Source organism: Elephantulus edwardii, unplaced genomic scaffold (assembly GCF_000299155.1).
Source record: "Elephantulus edwardii isolate Elephantulus edwardi_28Jun2011 unplaced genomic scaffold, EleEdw1.0 scaffold00172, whole genome shotgun sequence".
In the NCBI taxonomy this organism is placed as follows: Eukaryota; Metazoa; Chordata; class Mammalia; order Macroscelidea; family Macroscelididae; genus Elephantulus; species Elephantulus edwardii.
The window spans coordinates 1,483,839-1,503,223 of record NW_006399922.1 but is presented as its reverse complement, the minus strand read 5'-3'; the positions used below and the strand labels follow the sequence as shown (position 1 = coordinate 1,503,223).

General features: G+C 40.9%; 1 protein-coding gene across 1 annotated transcript in view; it reads right to left on the bottom strand.

Moving 5' to 3' along the window:
* Positions 1–19,385, bottom strand: part of LOC102846976 (sodium/potassium/calcium exchanger 3-like) — a 724,594-nt gene that overhangs the window by 63,660 nt on the left and 641,549 nt on the right. Inside the window, exons 8-11 of the mRNA XM_006895646.1 lie at positions 18,784–18,837; positions 12,847–12,980; positions 10,890–11,050; positions 9,879–10,149 (exon numbers count right to left, since the gene is read on the bottom strand). Coding sequence (XP_006895708.1) covers positions 9,879–10,149; positions 10,890–11,050; positions 12,847–12,980; positions 18,784–18,837 — 620 coding nt within the window. The remainder of the gene's footprint in view (positions 1–9,878; positions 10,150–10,889; positions 11,051–12,846; positions 12,981–18,783; positions 18,838–19,385) is intronic.

Below are 19,385 nucleotides of genomic sequence, written 5' to 3'. Positions count from 1 at the left end.
TTTAGGGCTGTTGTACACAGGGTCGCTATGAGTTGCAAACGACTTGATGGCACATAACAACAACAATAACAACAACAACAACAACAACATTATCCCTAGTCATTGTCCAGCTTTCTGACTCATAACAAGTAATTGTGAAGACTATGGCCTAGATCAGGTGCAGCTTAGTCTCAAGACTGACACTTTTGCTCTTCAGTACTATGGAGAGGTCCCTGACAGCAGACTTTCCCAGTGCAATTCATCTTTTGATTTCCTGGCCTGTTAATACCAAAAGTGTTGATTGCGGAGTCAAGCAAACTGAAGCTGTTAACAATCTTAATCTCTTCACCATGTATCACAATGCTGCTAATTGACCGAATGGTGAGAATTTTGGTTTTCTTGATGTTGACCTTCAATCCATATTGAGGCTGTAGTCCTTGATCTTCTGCAGCAAGGGCTTTCAGATCCTCCTCAGTTTCAGCAAGCAGGGTTGTGTCATCTGTGTAACATAGGTTGTTGATGAGTCTTCCTACAATCCTGATGCCACACTACCCCCATGTATAAATATAAAATTCAAATTATGGCACTTGGTGAACCCGTGTCATTGTTGAGCTGTGAGCCATAGGGGTTTGTGATTTTTTTACACTGGACAAATTGGCTGTCAAGGGCCTCTATTCATTCACTTTTATTTGAGTGAATATTGGTTTTTCATTCACTTATTTATAGACATTTTGTCTTACAGCCTTAATTATCACTGACCAATGTATTTAATGAATTACAATGTCTAATCATTCTCAAAGGGTTTTTGATAACTGACTGCCAACTGTATCTTCTGAGATCTTTTGAATGGACTTGAATCTCAACTTCTCCTTAGCAGTTGAGTGTGTTTATGGATATAACAGATATTATTTATTTTGTTGTTATGTGCTGTTGAGTTGGAATCAACTCATAGTTTAGCTTTCAGTAGGTTTTCAAAGGCTGTAAACTGTATGGGAGGAAACTGTTCATCTTTCTCCTATGGAGCAACTAGTAGATTTGAATGTCCTACCTTTGAGTTGGCAGAGCAACTCTTTAACCACTAAATCACCAGAGCTCCCTTATATTATATATATAACCCATACATTTTATGTCCATATAAATACAGGTACATTAATATCTATGCATATATTATATATATCACATGGATGCATTCAGCACACACATTATATTGGCCCATGTTACATTTATTAAACATATCTATGAACACTACGTCTACATGCATATACACATATATTCTTCTATCCCTAGATGTGTATATGTGCACATGTAATATACTTACACATACATAATGATACACAGATATCACATGTCACCCATGGACCATAACTTCATGTAACACAATTCTACTCTGATAGACATGTGGCCACCATGAGTCAGAAATAACCCTTTGGTATTTGACAGGAACTGGTTGTCATATATCACACTTACACACAACTATGTACATAGATATTTTCTCAGACACCCACAAAATACATTATTGGCTAATTACAGTAACTTCAGTCAAACCAACCTGAAGAGAAAAAAGTCCTGCAGTGGTGACAGGCACAGAATGCTCCCATCGGGGAGACAACCAGGAGAGAAAGATATCCATCTTATCAATCTCATGATCCAGAGTGGGACTTCCAGAACTGAAATCTTCCAAACCTAAGTGTCCTCTGCTGGCCTCAGAGGCCATGCTGGCCTGCTCCTTTCTAAACACAGCTATCTGCCTTGAAATGGATGTTCCTGAGACTAGGAGCAGAGCATCTTAGATTATGGCAGAGAAGAGTGAGTCACAAGCGGACAAACCATTCCCCATTTCAGCAGATGAACTTGGCTTCAAATTAGGCTCCTAAAAGAAGTTGGACTATGAGAAGAATGTGGCATCAAGATTAGAGGAAGACTCATCAATAACCTGCATTATGCATATGAAAAACCTTGTTTGCAGCAACTAAAGAGGAAAACTTGAAGCACTTACTGAGAAGATCAAAGGCTATAACCTTCAATATGGATTACAACTCAACATCAAGGAAACAAAATTCTCACCACTGACCAATAGGAAACATTATGATAGATGGAGAAAAGACTGAAGTAGTCAAAAATTTCATTTTACTTGGATCCACAGTTAACATTCATGCTAACAGCAGTTAAGAAATCAGAAGATGAATTGTATTGGGTAAGTCTGCTGACAAGGATCTCTCCAAAGTTTTGAAGAGCAAGTATGTCAGTTTAACATCTAAGATGTGCCTGATCCAAGCCATAGTATTTTAATTTGCTTCCTATACATCCCAAGAGTCCTTCTATGTGTTGGATGTGGGTTGGCTCTGGATTGTTTGGTTGGCCAGAAGCCTCTTGTTGGAGCCAATGAGAGCCTGGGGCACTGGCCGGGAGTCTTTTAAAACTCAATTGGCTCCGAGGGCTGCATGGTTACATATGGTTGACAATGTTTGGTAGAACTCACCTATCAAGACATGCTTGAAAGCAAGAGTGGCATCCACTGCCTAAATATGCCTGTGGAAACTCTGAACTTAAGAGAAAAGATAATAGTTATGGAACAAGGTTAAGATCTTTTGTTTATAGGGTTGGTACTAGATGACACTTAACAACAACAACAACATATAACACCAAGCCCCTGTCTTCATTTTGGAGTTGGATGAAGCATCTGAACTCTGTATGACGGTGCTCTTGTTTTGGTTGAGGATCTGTGTGGATTGCTTGGTTGTTTTTATTTAAGCCTCTTATTTAGAGTCAACAAGACCTCTTGGAGGGTCCTTGTATTTAAAAGTTGTGTCTGAGGGATTATATTTTAATCCCTTATTTCTATATTTAGGAGGAACATTCTTCTAAGTCATATGACACTCTTCTGTGAATTTGCTGTGCTGGGTTTGCTGTGATGCTGAACCTTGTGCCACTGGGGTCTCAAATGCCTGTATGGCTGCCCATGATGGACAGTGTTTGGTGGAGCTCCCAATTATAAAACAGGTTTGGAAGCAGGAGTGTCATCCACTTTCTAAACTACATGCCTCTGGAAACTCTATGAATTTGGAAATGATAGTTATAGAAAGACATCAGGTCTTTTGTTCATAGGGTCGCTATGAGTCATGCATGACTTAATGACAATCAACAACAACAACAACAACAATCTTAAAGTTGGACAATAAATAAGGAAGACAGAAGGAGAATAGATGCCTTTGAATGGAAGTGTTGGAGAAGAGTACAGAATATTCCATGGACTACCTAGAGAACAAACAAGTATGTTTTGGAGAAAATGAAACTCAGGTGCTCCTTGGAAGGAAGGATGATGTTGTTAGGAGAGGCCAGTCCTTGAAAAGAGACATCATGTTGGGGAAAATAGAGCATCCACGTAAGAGAGAACTGCCTTCTACAAGATGGATTGACCGAGTGACTACCACAATGAGCCTGAGCATGACAGAGATCACGAGGCTGGTGTAGGATGAGGAAAGGTACAGATCTCCTGTTTACAGGGTTGTTATGAGCTGCAATCAACGGGAGCAACTACTCAACATGGCCTGTTTAGCCACTGCCTTCATGACTCTCACAAAATAATTTGGTAGAACTATGCAAATAAACTGCTGTTGCCAAATCAAGGAATTGGACTTGCTAATAACTCAAGTAAGGTGCCTGGAACCTTAATGAAGGGATTGGCCAACTGTGCCATTCTGCTGAGCTTAAATCCAAGAAATGAAAAAGAGGTTATTTCATGATCTTTAATAAAGAAGAACTGGAAATGGAGCATGTCCTTTGGACCTGGTATCCCTTTTAGATCCAGGAGACAGAGGGACAGAGCTGTAACACCCAAGACACACACAGTGGTGTGAAGCAGAGAAATAATGGCAGCACAACCAGGAGACCAGTGCAAGATGGAGCAATGGGCTTCCTTGGACCACAGAGGAAGACTATAGTTAGCATATCAACTCACAGAGTGAGAGGGAGCTGGGAGACTTTGAGAAAGAGGGTTTCTGACAGAGTGGGGTGCTGTGGGGCACCTGTCAATAGTGCTAAGCTTTCTGACCCACAGAGACAGCTGAGTGACTATGGGTAGAAGTCTTCCTGGCAGAGCACGAACCTCTGGACACTTACTAGCTAAAGAGATCTGTAACACTTGCCAGAATGGGGAGATCCAGGCCTGAACTGAGCCCAAGGTTGAGAGTCAAAAGAGAAGGCTTATCCTGAGGGGACTGAGAGGGTCCCTGCATGCCCAAGAGGAGCTATACTGCATTGAAGAAGGAAGATTTTGCTTAAGTGCTTCCTGATCACAAATTGAACCTGTTACCTTCCTAATAGGCCACCTAACTGTAGAACTTTGGTGGATTAGTTTTAAGAGGTTGCATTGAAATTTCAACAAGTACACTGCAATTTCAAAGGACAGAGCTCAAATATAACAGCTGCTCTACAGGAGAAGAATGTGCAATCTCTTCCCGTGAGATTTACTGCCTCTGAAAACTTCCTGAAGGGTCAGCAATGGGACAGTTCTGACTCGACAGAACCTAACAATAGCAACTATGAATATAGTCTTTGAATTCTATATGGTCCTTGCAGAGAATTATTGAACACAGCAGTGTGAGCTGGGAGGGATGACTCAATATATGTGTGTTGAACTGACAAAAGCATTGGAGGGAGGGGGGTCTTTGTAAACTCAATCTCACAGAAATCGGCCTTGGGTTGACATTGCTAACCTTGACCCCCTTCTCACTTGGGAGGTAAGAAGAAAAGGTCAAATACTGCTACAGCATTGTTACTTACATTCTTTGGTCCCTCAATATTTGAAGTGTGGTCCACAGACCGGCAGCAGCATCAGTGCCAGCTTGCCAGGACTGAGCCTCCTGCACACCACTCAGACACTTTGAATCACGTCTGCTAGGCAATCTTCGTGTGCATACACGTCTTAAAGGACTGTGCAGAAGAACCTGGGATTCTACTTACTGTCTGGCAGCTTAGGGTTCTGGGATGAAGCAAAAAAAATGTTGTTGTTGTGTGGTTTTGAGTCATATCAGACCCATAGCTGACCCTCCAGTAGACTGTCAGAGGCAGGAAATTACATGGGAGCAGACTGCCCAACCCTTTCCTGAAGAGCAGTTGGTAGATTTGAAATACATGCCTTTTGGATTGCAGAATGGTTTCCTACTACTGTATCACCAGAGCCCCTTGTTCCCATGCTTCAAGAAGGAAGCAGAGTGCCTGATACGGAATCTGCAAACCCCAGTCTGTGGAGTTAAGTGGAGGTGTAAAATACAATGTCCTCTAATTTGCAGGGACCAATAATAAGATGTGGCTAGAAGCCCTCACATCTCCATCACGGAGAAGTCTAACGACAGAGAAAGAGAGGTAGAAAGCAGATGCTTCAACATTCATAGTTATATGTGAGGTTTATTTCATTTAGGAGAGAGAAATGTAAATGATCCAAATAGGGTCTTAATTCTATTAAGTAATGAGGCTCAGATATGAGAGCTAGGCTATTTATTTCATCTCACAAAGGCATCTTTAAATTATCTACCTCATCCTTTACCCTAGGGATTCTGGGCTTCCACGATGCTAACACAGCAGGTAGTGGGTTTAGAAGACCCATGGTACCAGGGATATCATTGCAGATGTTAGGTGGATCTTGGTTGAAAGCAGAGAATACCTGCTTGAAGAATCTCTATTTGTGTTTTATTAACTATGCAAAAGCATAGCTTGATGGTGTAGATCATAACAAACTATCATTATATTGAAAAGAATGAGAATTCCCAGAACACTTATCTGTGCTTATACTAAACCTATACTTAGACCAAGAAACTGTTGTTTGAACAGATGAAGGGAGGACTGCATGGTTTAACATCAAGAAAGGTGTGCATCAGGTCTGTATCTTCTCTCCATACCTTTTCAATCTATGCTGAGTAAATCATTCGAGAAGCTGGACTTTTTGAAGAAGGATGTAGTATCAGGATTGGAGGAAGATTCATCAACAACCTTTGTTATGCAGAAGACACAACCTTGCTTGGCTGAAAATGAGGACATGAAGCACTAGTTGCATATCAAAGACCACATAAAGCCTGCAATATGGATCACTATCTCAACATCAAGAAAACAAAGATCCTCAAGACTAGGCCAAAAGGCAGTATCATGGAAGATGGAGAAAAGAGTGCAGTTGTCAATGATTTCAACTTGCTTGGATCCACAATCAACACCATGAGTATCAGAAGTAAAAAAAATTAAAAGAAATATTGCAGTGGGAAAGTCTGCTGTACGGGACCTTCCCAAAGTTTTGAAGAGCAATGCTGCCATATTAAAGACTAAGGTGTGCCTGATCCAAGCCATGGTCTTTTCAATCACCTGCTATGCATCTGAGAGCTGGACAATGAAAAAGGATGACAGAAGAAGGATCGATGTCTTTAAGTTATAGTGTTGGAGAAGATTATGAAGTGTCTCATTAACTGTCAAAAGAACAAATAGGTATATCTCAGAGAAAGTTTAGTTAGAGTGCTCCTTGGTGGTTAAGGATGGTGAAACTTCATCTTAGATACTTTGGCTATATTGTTAGGGGAAGCTAGTCCTTGTAAAAAGGACATCATGCTTGGAAAAGTGGAGGGTCATCAAAGAAAGAAGAGGAACAATATTAGTGAAATGGACCGACATAGTGGTTGGTGCAATGGCTCAAGTGTGTTAGAGATGATGAGGATGACTTAGGCTAGGGCATGATTTAGATCTGTTGTTCATAGAGTCTTTAAGTCATACTTGAATTGTTGGCACTTAACAACAACAACAGTAGCCTATTTCTTTAATCAGTGAAAGACTTCAGTGAAATAAACATTTCTGGAACTCGGCTATAAGCTGTCAACAGTGGGCAAACAAGAATTATGGGAGGCAGAATGCTAAACACATCCAAGGTAATATGATGCCCCAATTCTTGAAACCTGTGATTATCATGAGAAATCACTTGGGTTCATACGAACCAAAATAGGCTTGCTCTAACTACATAAAACTTAAAAAGCAGAAGAAGAGGTCAGAAAAAGATGGCAGAATGGAAAGCAAGAGAGAACAGAAGTGTGAGAAGGGCTTCACAAGCCACTGTTGTTTTGAAGATGCAGTGGGTCATGTGGCAATCAATGCCCTAAGAAAGTGAGCAAAATGGTGCAACCCCTGTGGAAAGCAGTATGGCGCTTTCTCAAAAAGTTGCAAATAGAGATACCATTTGACCCAGCAATTCCACTACTGGGAATATACCCTGAAGAGACCATAGCTGACATCCAAGCAGATATATGCACACCCATGTTTATTGCAGCTTTGTTCACAATAGCAAGGAGTTGGAAACAACCTAAGTGCCCATCAACAAACGAATGGCTAGAGAAGCTGTGGTATATTCGCACAATGGAATACTATGCTGCATTAAAAAACAAGGAACTCATGCAATATTATTCAAAATGGTTGACTCTGGAGAACATTATGCTGAGTGAAATATCCCAGTCACAAAAGGACAAATATTACATGATGCCACTGTTGTAGAATGGGACTGTCCTTGGGGTTGGGGAGAGACTGAGTAAGATGGGTTCAATAATGTATACTGCACTGAAACAGAGGAGGGAGAGAACCGTCTAAAAGAGAGATGTAACTGGGTATTTCTGTCATCACAGGAGACTAGAGCGAGGGCTACATGGTGGAGGGGACCTGGGGGAGGGTTTGTAAAACAATGAAAGAATCTTTTCTTTTACTTTTCCATAATTTTTGGACTCATGTACTTATAACTTGTTAGTCAAATTTGTGTCTTCTAGGTTGCAACAACCCCATGATACATCTTCAAGGATATGTACATGTACAACCAAGCACAATCAATAAGAGTGCATCTAAATTCCAAAATCAATCTCCATAATGGTCTATGTGTTTCCTACTGCCAAAGGGGCCCTTTAGAGTAGTGAGAGAAGATCTTCACCCTGAAACCCACAGCGTCCCTTTTCAGCAGGAAGTAGCTAAGAGAATACACCATCCCCTTTTCCTTATGACTCAGGGTGAAGTCTCTCTCAGGGAGGAGTGATAGGGAATGGCAAAGGACACACTGACAAAGAAGATTAATCAGAACTGGCTTTGACAAGCACTGTGGCATTTGGACAAGAACAAACTGGGAGGAGGGTAGAGAGAATAGTGCAACAATGAATGAGTGGAAGCCCAAAATCTCTGTAAATGTTTATGAAAATTAATAAAATTATAGAAAAAAAAGAAAGTGTTCATCGAATAAAGAAGCCTGAGGAAAAAAAAAAAAAAAAGAAAGTGAGCAGTGCTGGCTACCAGCCAGTGAGGAAAACGAGAGCTCACTCCTACACCCACAAGGAACTGGCTTCTGCCAAGGACCTGAACACATTTCAAACGGACTTTGTTCCAGGGTCTCCTGACATCATCTTGTAGACAGAGCATGCCTGACTTCTGATCTCAACAAATGGGAACCATTCATCAAATCTGTGACCGACCACTAGAACTAACACATGCTTACAAAGGAAGTAAGACGTGTCTTGTTACTCAATATTCAAGATGGTTTTGTTTAGGTTGATAAGGAGAATATGGCAAAAAATTGCATGAAATGGTAGAAAAATGAATAAAGAGACAGTTCCCCCCCACCCCCCAAACAATAAAAAGCACTCATAGCAGTGATTTTACTCAGCCCAAGGGCCTTGGGAGTTTGAGGTACAGAGATCTGTGGGGATATAACTGCATTAACTTTGAGAGGTTTGACAGAGGTTGAAGGTGAGCAGTTTTGCACTGAGTTTGACTTGGTGTCACCTGGACACACAGAAAAGCCCTCCAGGAGGACAGAGTGACCTTGCATCTAAACAGAGATATGGACTCTGCACACCTAAATGCTAACATTAAACAATTTTTTTGTTTGTATTAAACAGACCTCCTTCTTGAAAATACCAAATTCCTGGAGAGACTGTATATGTTACACACTTGGTGATGGATGTGCCGTAACTATTTTGCTCTTCTCTGAAATATCAGGAGAATATGCAGAGTCTAGTAAATAGCAGCACCCTTTAGATTTGCTCTACGCATTCCCTGAGGGGTGAGGTGGGTGCCAGGCAGCATGGAGGGCAAGCATAGCAGTCAGAAGAAGAAGTAAACCATTCTGGTGGTTGAGGTTCCCAAAGTTTGATAGTCATAACCCTTTCCCCTTTCAGGGTACCAAAGAGACTTCACTTGGGCAGCTCCATCTCTTCGTATTGCAAATGGTTATAACATTCAGATGCTAACTAAGATTTGAAGATATGAGTCCACCCGAAGAAGCTCAGAAGAAAACGCTGGCAATCAATTCCAAAGAATCTGTCATGGGAAACCCTATGAGGCACAGTTCCACTCTGACACACACATGTTACCATAAGCTGGAGTCAATTTGATGGCATCCCGTGGTCCATGGTTTCATTTACATCCTCCGACCAGGAGGCCGTGGGGAAGAAAAGGGTAAGGAGCGGAGGGGAGGCAGACTGGGACACTCAGTAGTTTTGCTCAGGATGGGCTTGCTAGTTTAGCTCCCAGGGCCAAGTGAAATGGCTGAACCTTCCGTCCCCTGAGCATCACACTGCCTTGCTGACATGGGTTCCTCCTTACCCCCAAGACCTTCCACAGAACACTTAAGAGAGGACTTTCTGTCACAGAAAGTGAACACATTACACAGTTAGTTAAAAAGCATCTAAATTTCAACACTGATTGTATTCCATCATTTGGTCATCTTTGCAAAACTTCTGAGGCCTGACCACTACAGAAGCTACATACAAACATCTTTATGCTTTTTTTGCATGGAGCTATTTCTTTGCATGTTCAATTAAGGCAAAAACAATCATCTAAGTCAAAGGCTTCAAAAGAACTCCCAACCTCCGCCCAGATGTAGGACCTCTTACAGGGCAAGTCGAATGGTGTGTACGGCCCTTCATCATCCTCCTCATCCTCCTCTTCTTCCTCATCATTCTCGTTGTTCTCATTGTCCTCATTCTCATTCTCTGTCTCGTGGCCAGCCTCAGCAATGACATCATCCCTGTGGCTTCCGTTCACACTCCTGTCTGGGGCACTATTGGGCCCCATCCCATTCTCCACAGTGTGCTTGATGGGGATTTTGATGGCCACTTCAGATTCTCCATTGGCATAAGCCCTGCTGTTTATCAGTCTTTGTCTCTGGAAAGAGAAAGGCATGCTTTTACCCTTGATCAAAAGAATCTCAAAGATCTTAAGTTCAAAACACAAGATCTTGAGATCTTTGCCAGACAGTTGACAATGAGATGCTCCCAGAAGTAATAAACCCATTCAGAAAACCCACTGGACTTTGAAGATCTCTTTAGAGGAAAATGACTGGGATGCACACTTGCTTTCTATTTGGATTCTGATTTCCTGTGAACTATGCTGGTATTTTTCTTCTTTAGATCACAGGAGTCCTTGGTCTATACATAAGAAAGCCACACAAAATATTTTGCTTAGTCTATCATTAAGGCTGCCACTCTAGAAAAATAAATTTACAGAAAAATTCAGGTCAGACAGTATTCCTTAAACCAGTATTACCTGATCTTGGCAACTAATTCCTTGCACATTACAGTAAAGGGCTTTATTAAAACAGAAGATGAAAAGAAAACAGTACGTTTAGAGGTGACAGGTGAGTTTTTCCTATAAAACTAGGAACTAGACTGTACGTCTTAGAATATGGAGGGAATCTTGAGTAGATACACAGCTGGCTCAGAGAGGCTGTTGTGTGAAATTCCAAGTTAGCTGTCCCGACTTTCAAACAAGGGAAATTTCTGTCCTTCCTAAAGCTCACTCCCCGCCCCCCCGACTTGCTCCTGTCCAGAGGCAAATATCCACCACTCTACCACCAATGTTTCATATTGGTGCAGTGACAAATGGGCTATGCTTTCCCCAAATACCTCATTGATCAACATGCGGCTGGCCATGGAGAGCCGGGTCTTGGGTGGAAAGTGACTTGTGATCATGATTCGAAGGCCAGCCTCAGAGAAAGAGAGCTGGTGTGGGTACGCTGACAGCAGCTCATCCACCATGATCACCGATGCTTTGCGGTGGAAGTTGGCTGGGAATGAAAGACATGAAATGAAATAACATGGATCCCAGGAGCAAGGAAGAGGCATTAATTCAACTTTCATTTCCTCAGTCATTCCTCTGTCCCTGTTTCCCTCCCATCATCCATCCATCCATCCATCCATCCATCCATCCATCCATCCATCCATCCATGAAGAGCTGTAGTGAGCAAAATTTAAAGGGTTAGAAAGAAAAAGAAAAATCTTTCTATTGGGTTCACTGAAATCCCTATTGAAATAAGTTGAAATGGCCCATTGAAAAAGCCCATTTACTGACATGCAAAGAGTGGATGACAACTCACTATCTGCAAAGGATTCTTTCTCCACTATTCGTACCCGAGGCACTGAAAAGACATTCCTAACCTGTTCACCGTTAGAAGCCATTTACACTCTTCAAATATCAGTAATTTTCATACTCAGATAGTAACTGTTACAGAATTGATTTTAGTATGGCTTGGAGGGCTTGTCAGGAAGGGTAACCATTCTCTAACTTATCCGCAAGACTGACAAAGGGAGAGTGTCAAGTGATCCACATTACAAAGACTGGGGACCAGAAGACATGGGTTGAATCCCGTGAAGCAATTTGCCACAAAGACTGAAAAAAAAGTTTCTGCAAGACTCAAGTCCTTTTTTTGTGAATGAGCAGCATTTGCACACTATGTCTGGTGTTTCCTAACACTGGAACATAGTCTCTAAGCCATTAAAATGTGCAACAGTCTCTGTGAACACTGAATAATATGATGAAGCTCCTTCCTGTTTCCTAACCACACTATTTTTATGCTTATCAACTATGCAGAAGAGAATAAATTAGATGGAATTTTCACGTGAAATGGCACTAAATACTCTTAAGGTTGGTTTGATTGCTTGTTTTAAAACATGTAGGTATATAATTATTCAGAGAAATGCATCAAATATTCCCTTTAAAATATCTAAAAAAGGCATGTGGTTCAAAGCCATCAGCTGCCTCACAGGAGAATGCAAGGTAATCCCTCCCGTGTGGTTAACTGTCTTGGAAAGGCTGCTGGAGGCTCGGCTAAGAGGCGGTTCCCACTCGACGATAACAAAAACAATTATCCAGAAATTTCAAAGTGAAAGAAATATTGGAAAATGCATATCCATTTTCCAATTTGTTTTTGGTTTTTCCTTTAAACAAATATAGAACAAAAAAGAAATGAATCCACATATTTCAAGAGGGAAACTGAAAATTAAATGAAAACTGGAATACATTCTTGGCAAAATTAACTGATAATTTTCTCTGCTTTAAATAACATATTAAGTATAAAAACTGCTTTGATAAAAAGGGTAATTCTCAATTACTGAGGTAGTTTAGTCTGGAGGTGAATTTTTATTTGTACACTAATTTCATTATTTTAATAAAACTCTTTTATACACATTATATCCTTTAATCATCACAATAATTCTATGAATGATCCCCATTTTGTGAACTGAGTCTCAGAGACACTAAATAACTTTGTTCGTGGCCACACGGTGTAACTAGTATCTTAACGTCCATGTTTCCTTTCCTTTACTAGGCTGTCCTGGCTTCTCTGTATCATCTTTAGCAAAGGCGCTGTGCAAGAACTTCATGGGCTTTCTGAGTTGACTCGTCATCACATATGAGACTGGCTCATTATGTAACTAGGGGCGGGCGGAGCAGTGCACTCACTCTCAGGGTGGACAGCAGCTGCTCAGGTCAGCTGCCATGCCCTGCGGGTGGCTGCCAGAGTGGACAGAGGGACGCACATGCCAGCACGGCCTCGAGCCCACAGGCAGCTCTCGTCTTGGTTACCTTTCTTTAGTAGCACCACAGTTGCATCACAATTGCTGCTGTCATCAATTTCAGCATTGCTGGCCAACCCATTGACCATGTTCCCAGCACCTTTCGTCCTCCTTTCGAAGCACTGATGTATGCAAGCATTATACCTAAACAAAGCGACATGTGGAAAAGAGTCCATCAGGGGATTCTATTCTTCCATCATCAGCTCCTGCAGGGCGCACCCCCTAAAGCGCTCTCTGTCCATATGGGACTCCGTGGCTCAGGTTATTATTATCATGTCAATCCTTTTCCCTGAGAATATACTATCTGTCCCATTTAACAGTCTAAGGACATATGATCATAAAAAATAAAATTCAAATTATGTAAATATGTAATGACATACAGCATATTTTAATGAGTTTTTTTATAACTCTTCTTGAAAATAAAGTGCTAGAATATAAGTGCAAGAGAAGAAGGCCCTCAATGAGATGTGTTAGACAGAATGACTAGAACAATGGACTTAAACACAGCGGAGATTATGAGGCTGGCACAGGACGGGGTGGGGTTTTGTTCTTTGTACACAGGGTCACTATGAGATGGAGTGGACTCAACGGCACCTAACCACAGCAGTATAGAAGAAGATATTTTTAGGATACTTTTGGGAGATAATTGTCCTAGCCCTTTTATCTTCAGTATTAGCAGACCCTCAACCATATGGGTTAACATAGTGGATGGAACAAAATAACGACTATTGTGTGACAACAAAAGATTGGGCAATGTCTCGTTGCATCACACACAGATCTGCTATGAGCTGGTGCTGACTTGCGCTGACTTGATGAGCTGGCTAGGCCATCAATACCACACAGGTGCAAGAAAATGTATGGTATGCAATTTTAAATTAAATTTTATAAAAGCCATTGCATAGGTGGGACAAGATTGTCTATGGACTGATGGTTGTTGTGACTGTTGATGGATGCATGAAATATATTATTCTGACATATTGTGGGATCAGATCTAACCTGGAATGAATCAATTACTGAGGGATTGAGCACAGAGTACAAAATTGTATATAACAAAAAGTTACAAGAAAGAAGTCATAGGGAATAAAGGGAGATGATGCTGGCCTGGCTCTGGATGGGCTTCTTGGGTTCAGTCAGCAAGACATTCTGCCTCACATCCTTTTGTGACTCCCTTCTCCCTTCTTGTCCTCATCAATCATAGCTGCTTCAGACAGGCAAGATGATGAGGTATGTGCAGTGAATAAGACTACAGTCACAACCATACAGGATTGACAGATGCACACCTATATATAACACATGTACATATATGTTCTAGAAATAGATATATGCATATGGTAGAGAGAAAAGGCATTTCCTCTTCCACATGAACGGATGTTTGAAAATGTCTCAGCCGTAACCAAACTGCCTGAGGGAATCAGTCACTGGGTGTGGGAATACAGGACCATAGTCACAGGGGGCATTAAGATGAGTTGCCATAACAGAGTCCACAAAGACAATGTTCTACTGTTAACCTTGGTGAGTAGTGATTAGGGTCTCAAAGGTTTTCAAGTGGCCTTCTATGGTGTAACTGGAGGTCTTTCCACATCCAGAGAAAAGCAGAGTGGTGAAAAGAGAGGTCTACTCATCTAGACACTAATGGACCATGGGAACTTCAATCTCCACCCATCCAAGACTAGAACTAGCCAGGTTACTACTGAAAGGGATCTTAATGGAAGGTCCCAGACAGGATGGAAGAAAAATGTGGCACCCCCCCCCAAATCATAAAATGAGGCTTTCTTACTGGTCTGATAGACTGGAGGAACCCCTGAGACCATGACCTTAGACATCCCTCAAGCCTAGAACTGAAATCCCCTCTGTGGCTCCGCTTTCAGCCAACAATAGACAGGGGTATATGAAGATACCAGAGAGGTGTGCACACCTTCAGAGAATCAACTAAACATGCTCAAAATGGCAGCATTTGTCCAAGATTAAACATCAGAAGTCAGGAAGGAATAGGAAAGAAAGACAAGTGGAAATGGTAGAAAAAAGGATGAAGTGAGAAGAGTGCTGTGACAATGTGGAAATTGAAATCAATGTAGCAGACAGGAAGGGCCAAGTCCACGGCAGCTGAAAACAGTGTGCTGTACACCTATTAGGATCTGTATAACAGGATATTACCACAGTACCTTTTCTACAACCAGGTGCTAGGATTATTGGTAATCTAAATATGCTGTGTGCTTTTATCTTCACAGAATCTCTTTGAAGTAAGATCTATTATGAAACTTGCTTTGTAAAAGTGGAAATAGGGATTCCAAACGTATGAATAAATTGGCCAAGATCCATTGCCTAGTTAGATGATGAGGGGATTTGTGTCTAGGGCAGAAGGAAAATAACTTGTTCTCCATTTTCAGACCATGTGGACCAATCTCTGGATGAACTCAAAGAAACACTCAGGATGTCCACAATATTTACAATGTTGTGGATGTCTTGTGTACCCTTAAGGTTTCTACCTGTCTGGCCAAACTGATCTTGCCTTTTTTTTTTTTTAACCCTCAGAAAGATATGTAAAGACATTTTGAAGATATTTACCCAGGAAGAAACCAGCTGACTTTTCTATTATATGCTGTTTTTAACGGCTGCTGCTGTTTTATATTTTTAATTGAATGTTTTAAATTGTGTGTCTATACTCTGAAGTTATTTTATTGTAAAGCATGCAATTTTATAAATCAGATTTTGCAAAACCCAATGAATAAAGCCTCTGATTACAGAGGGGGGATGGCTCAAGAGCGGAAATTTCAATTTAGAATTTAGGCCTACAATTTATTCAGAAAGTTCCATGAGCACATAGCTTCTATTTCCTACTTTATTTGTATCCTGCTGATCTGAACAGCTGGAAACTTAGTAAAGCAGAGGCATCAGCAGAAACACACCTCATTAGCTTCCACACAGAATATGGTATGAAACAGAGGGGAAGGACTGTGTGTGGTATTATTTTAATGCTTGCATGATGCCTAGCCAATAACTTAAAGGTTTTACCAAGATGCATTTCAGGGGTTTAATAGCCATAGAATCAGACTAGAAAATTTTTTCAATCTTTTTTTCCCCTTTAGATCAAATCTGGTTTTGGAGAGGGATTTTTATTCTTGGAAGTGACTTGCAAAGAAATGAGAAGTCAATTAAAAGTATTCTTTCATCAAAATTCAAATTCAAGACCAAGATAAATGTTAGGCATGTATTTGGCACTCAATGAGTAATTTGGAGTAATTAACTTTTTTTAAATGTTAAGAAGAGAAGTAGCTAAGAGAATACGCCATCCCCTTTTCCTTATGACTCAGGGTGAAGTCTCTCTCAGGGAGGAGTGATAGGGAATGGCAAAGGACACACTGACAAAGAAGATTAATCAGAACTGGCTTTGACAAGCACTGTGGCATTTGGACAAGAACAAACTGGGAGGAGGGTGGAGAGAATAGTGCAACAATGAATGAATGGAAACCCAAAATCTCTGTAAATGTTTATGAAAATTAATAAAATATAATAAAAAAATAAAGACTAAAGTGCATGCAAAAAAAAAAAAAAAAAGAGAACTCTTAATGCTCAAATTCAGAGCTTTAAGATGTCACAGGAGCAGCAACAACGCCAAAACACTGACAGAGAGCATCATGCTTCTCAAGGCCTTCCCCCTTGCTGAACTCACTCTGTAGTTTTGCTGTTAGACACAAAGAGGATGGCTGTACTCATCAAAAAAAGCAAAGTATTTTCCTTGAAGTCTAGAAATTTTGGGGGACTTCTGGGCCAACTCTGGTTTTCTTGGGAGCCCATGTATTGCAATTTCAAAAAGGGAAGTGATTAGATTATGAAAGTACCTGGTTTATTAATAATTTACCTTCCAGGCAGTACTCTGTACCACAAAGATGTTTAAATAAGGCCCAACTCTGGAAATGCCCTCCTCAAATGATACCCAGGCCCAGCGTGCATGTTGACCAGCAGACAGCTCTTCCAGCCAATGCTGAGTGCTGCATGGAGCAGGCTGGCAGCAGATGGTTAACAGCTCTCCTAAAACCTCAGCCAAGGCAGTGAATACCTTTACCTTTCATATGACTTTTGCCAATGACCATTTATATTCTCCTCATGCCTCTCAATTACAGGTGACCAGACCTAATATTTCAGACTTCAGCAGCGAAGCAACCTTGATATGTCAACTCCAGCCTGCAACCCAATACACTCACATGGACAATTTCTGACCCCTAGAGAAAGCCTTGTACACACATATACTAGAGACGACTATGGATTAATATGTAGGAGAAGAAAGAGCTCCCATGGGATTAGCAACCACACACTCATACTACCACCTCTGCTTTATTTATCGAAAAGATGAAGCAGTAGCTTCACAGAGCTTACACATCTTTCCACAACAAATAATTTGCTACCCAGATTCCAGGAGCAAAAAATTATTTGAAACCACAGATAATTTGAATCACCAAATTATTTTAAACTACTTGTGTAAAACCATCTCACATACTTTGGGCAAGTTGTCAGGAAGTCCAAATCTTTAGAAGAAAACAACATGCTGGGAAAGGTAGAGGGTCAGAGAAAAAGAAGATCCTCAACAAGAATCTGACACAGTCCGTGACTGCAACAATGAGGGTGAGCACGGAGATCGTGAGGGCGGCACAGCGCAGGGCGAGGCTCCAAGATGCTGTTCAGATGCTATGAGTCACAGATGTCCACAGCACCTAGCTACACTAACAACAAACTGCAGCAGACCACTGTTGTAACATAGAAGGATCACTAGTGAGATGCTTATAAATGTCCAAAAGAGGAAGGAAAAAGGGTGTAGGGGGAGGTAAAAGGGGAGAGTGAAAATCACTAGGAGAGCAGAGTTAAGTGGGCGGATGAGGGGGATGAAGGAATGGGAAAAATTCAATGGAGACTCAAAAAGACAGAGTAATAACAGGCACAGATTAACAGTAATTAATCCTAGAAAATCCAATGTATATGAATGATTGTATGAAACACAATATAAATGAATGACTGTATAAAACACAATATACATGAACGAAACACAATGTGTATGGCTTATTGTACACAAACCACCACCACCAACAAAATAAAAAAGGTAAAGCTTAGTTCTCAATCCCTTGAATGTGGACTGCTATAGTGACTTTCTTCTAGTGAACAGCATATGACAGAAGTGATGGTTTGTGACATCTTAGAAGAACTGACAAAAGGCAATGTGTGTTCTTGAACAACTTGGTCTAGAGGGTACCAGCTGCCATTTTGGGAGGCTACTCAGTAAACCCACAAAGAGAAGCCCACAAAGTAAGGAACTGAACACTCTCATCAAAAGTTAGGACCACCTAACCAGCCATTAATACATCATCTTGGAAGTGGTTCTCTAGCTCCAGTCAAAAGGATAACTGCTACCCTGGCCAATGTCTTTCCTGTCCACCTCAAGAGATTCTGAGTTGGAACTACCCAGCTACACCACTCCTGGATGCCTGACTTTCAGAAACTGTGAGATAATAATGCTAGTGTTTTACGTCTCTAAATTTAGGGTAACTGCTGTGCCATAAAGTAACAGAAGTCCACCAATACATGGCCTATGGCTTTAGTCACCCTTTAACACCTAACTCTATATGGACACATGTGACCTTCTTTCTTGTTGTGAATAAATTGAGAATTGGCTAAAATGTAGATTGCCAAATCATGAAGAGGGTGCAAGGGTTTGAGCAGATTCTTAAATGAAGAATCATTTACACTTTGATTCTATCATCACATATGGGTTGGAAGCGTTGTTGCTAGTGACACTACCCAAATTACAATGATTTATAACAGATTGCTCAGGGAACTAAGTAAGCATGTGATGTGCAGTGAAAACCAAACAGACCCTCCTCCCCTGCCCTTGTGCCCCTTTCACATCATCACATAAGACTGGAGACAGGAAAAGAAAGTAAGAAAGTATTCTACTTACTTCATGATGACAATGTAAATAAGATACATCAGGACAAGGACTAAAGACTCCCACCTGCGTACAAACCAAGAACAGTCAGTTCAGGAGAGTCACCTTTAGCAGGTATGAAAGACACTGAGATACTCTTTAAAGACACATTTGATATGAACAGCAGTTAAAGGTGGCAAGGATGAGGCTTGCAGATTAGTTTTGAATATTTTCTAGGCTATAGATTTTATTTTGTGCTGCATAGCATTTCAGTGGTTTACCTCTTCGTTCCCCACTAAAAGAAAAATATCTCTTTACCTCTTTTATTTACTCATCTTAATCCACAGTGAGTATTTTGTATATATTGATTCATATAGGCCTGTGTTTATAAACTTTCCCACCTTTGTTTAATTATTCACTGAAATTGGATGTGCTTACAAAGGATAAACTTAGAGGAACTGACAGAGGCAACAGAAGGATTGTTGGATAAACAGAAGTCATACATAAAGAACTGCACTGAAACGGAGGAGGGAGAAAAACTGTTTAAAAGAGATATATAACTAGGTATTTCTGTCATCACAGGAGACTAGAGCGAGGGCTACATGGTGGAGGGGACCTGGGGGAGGGTTTGTAAA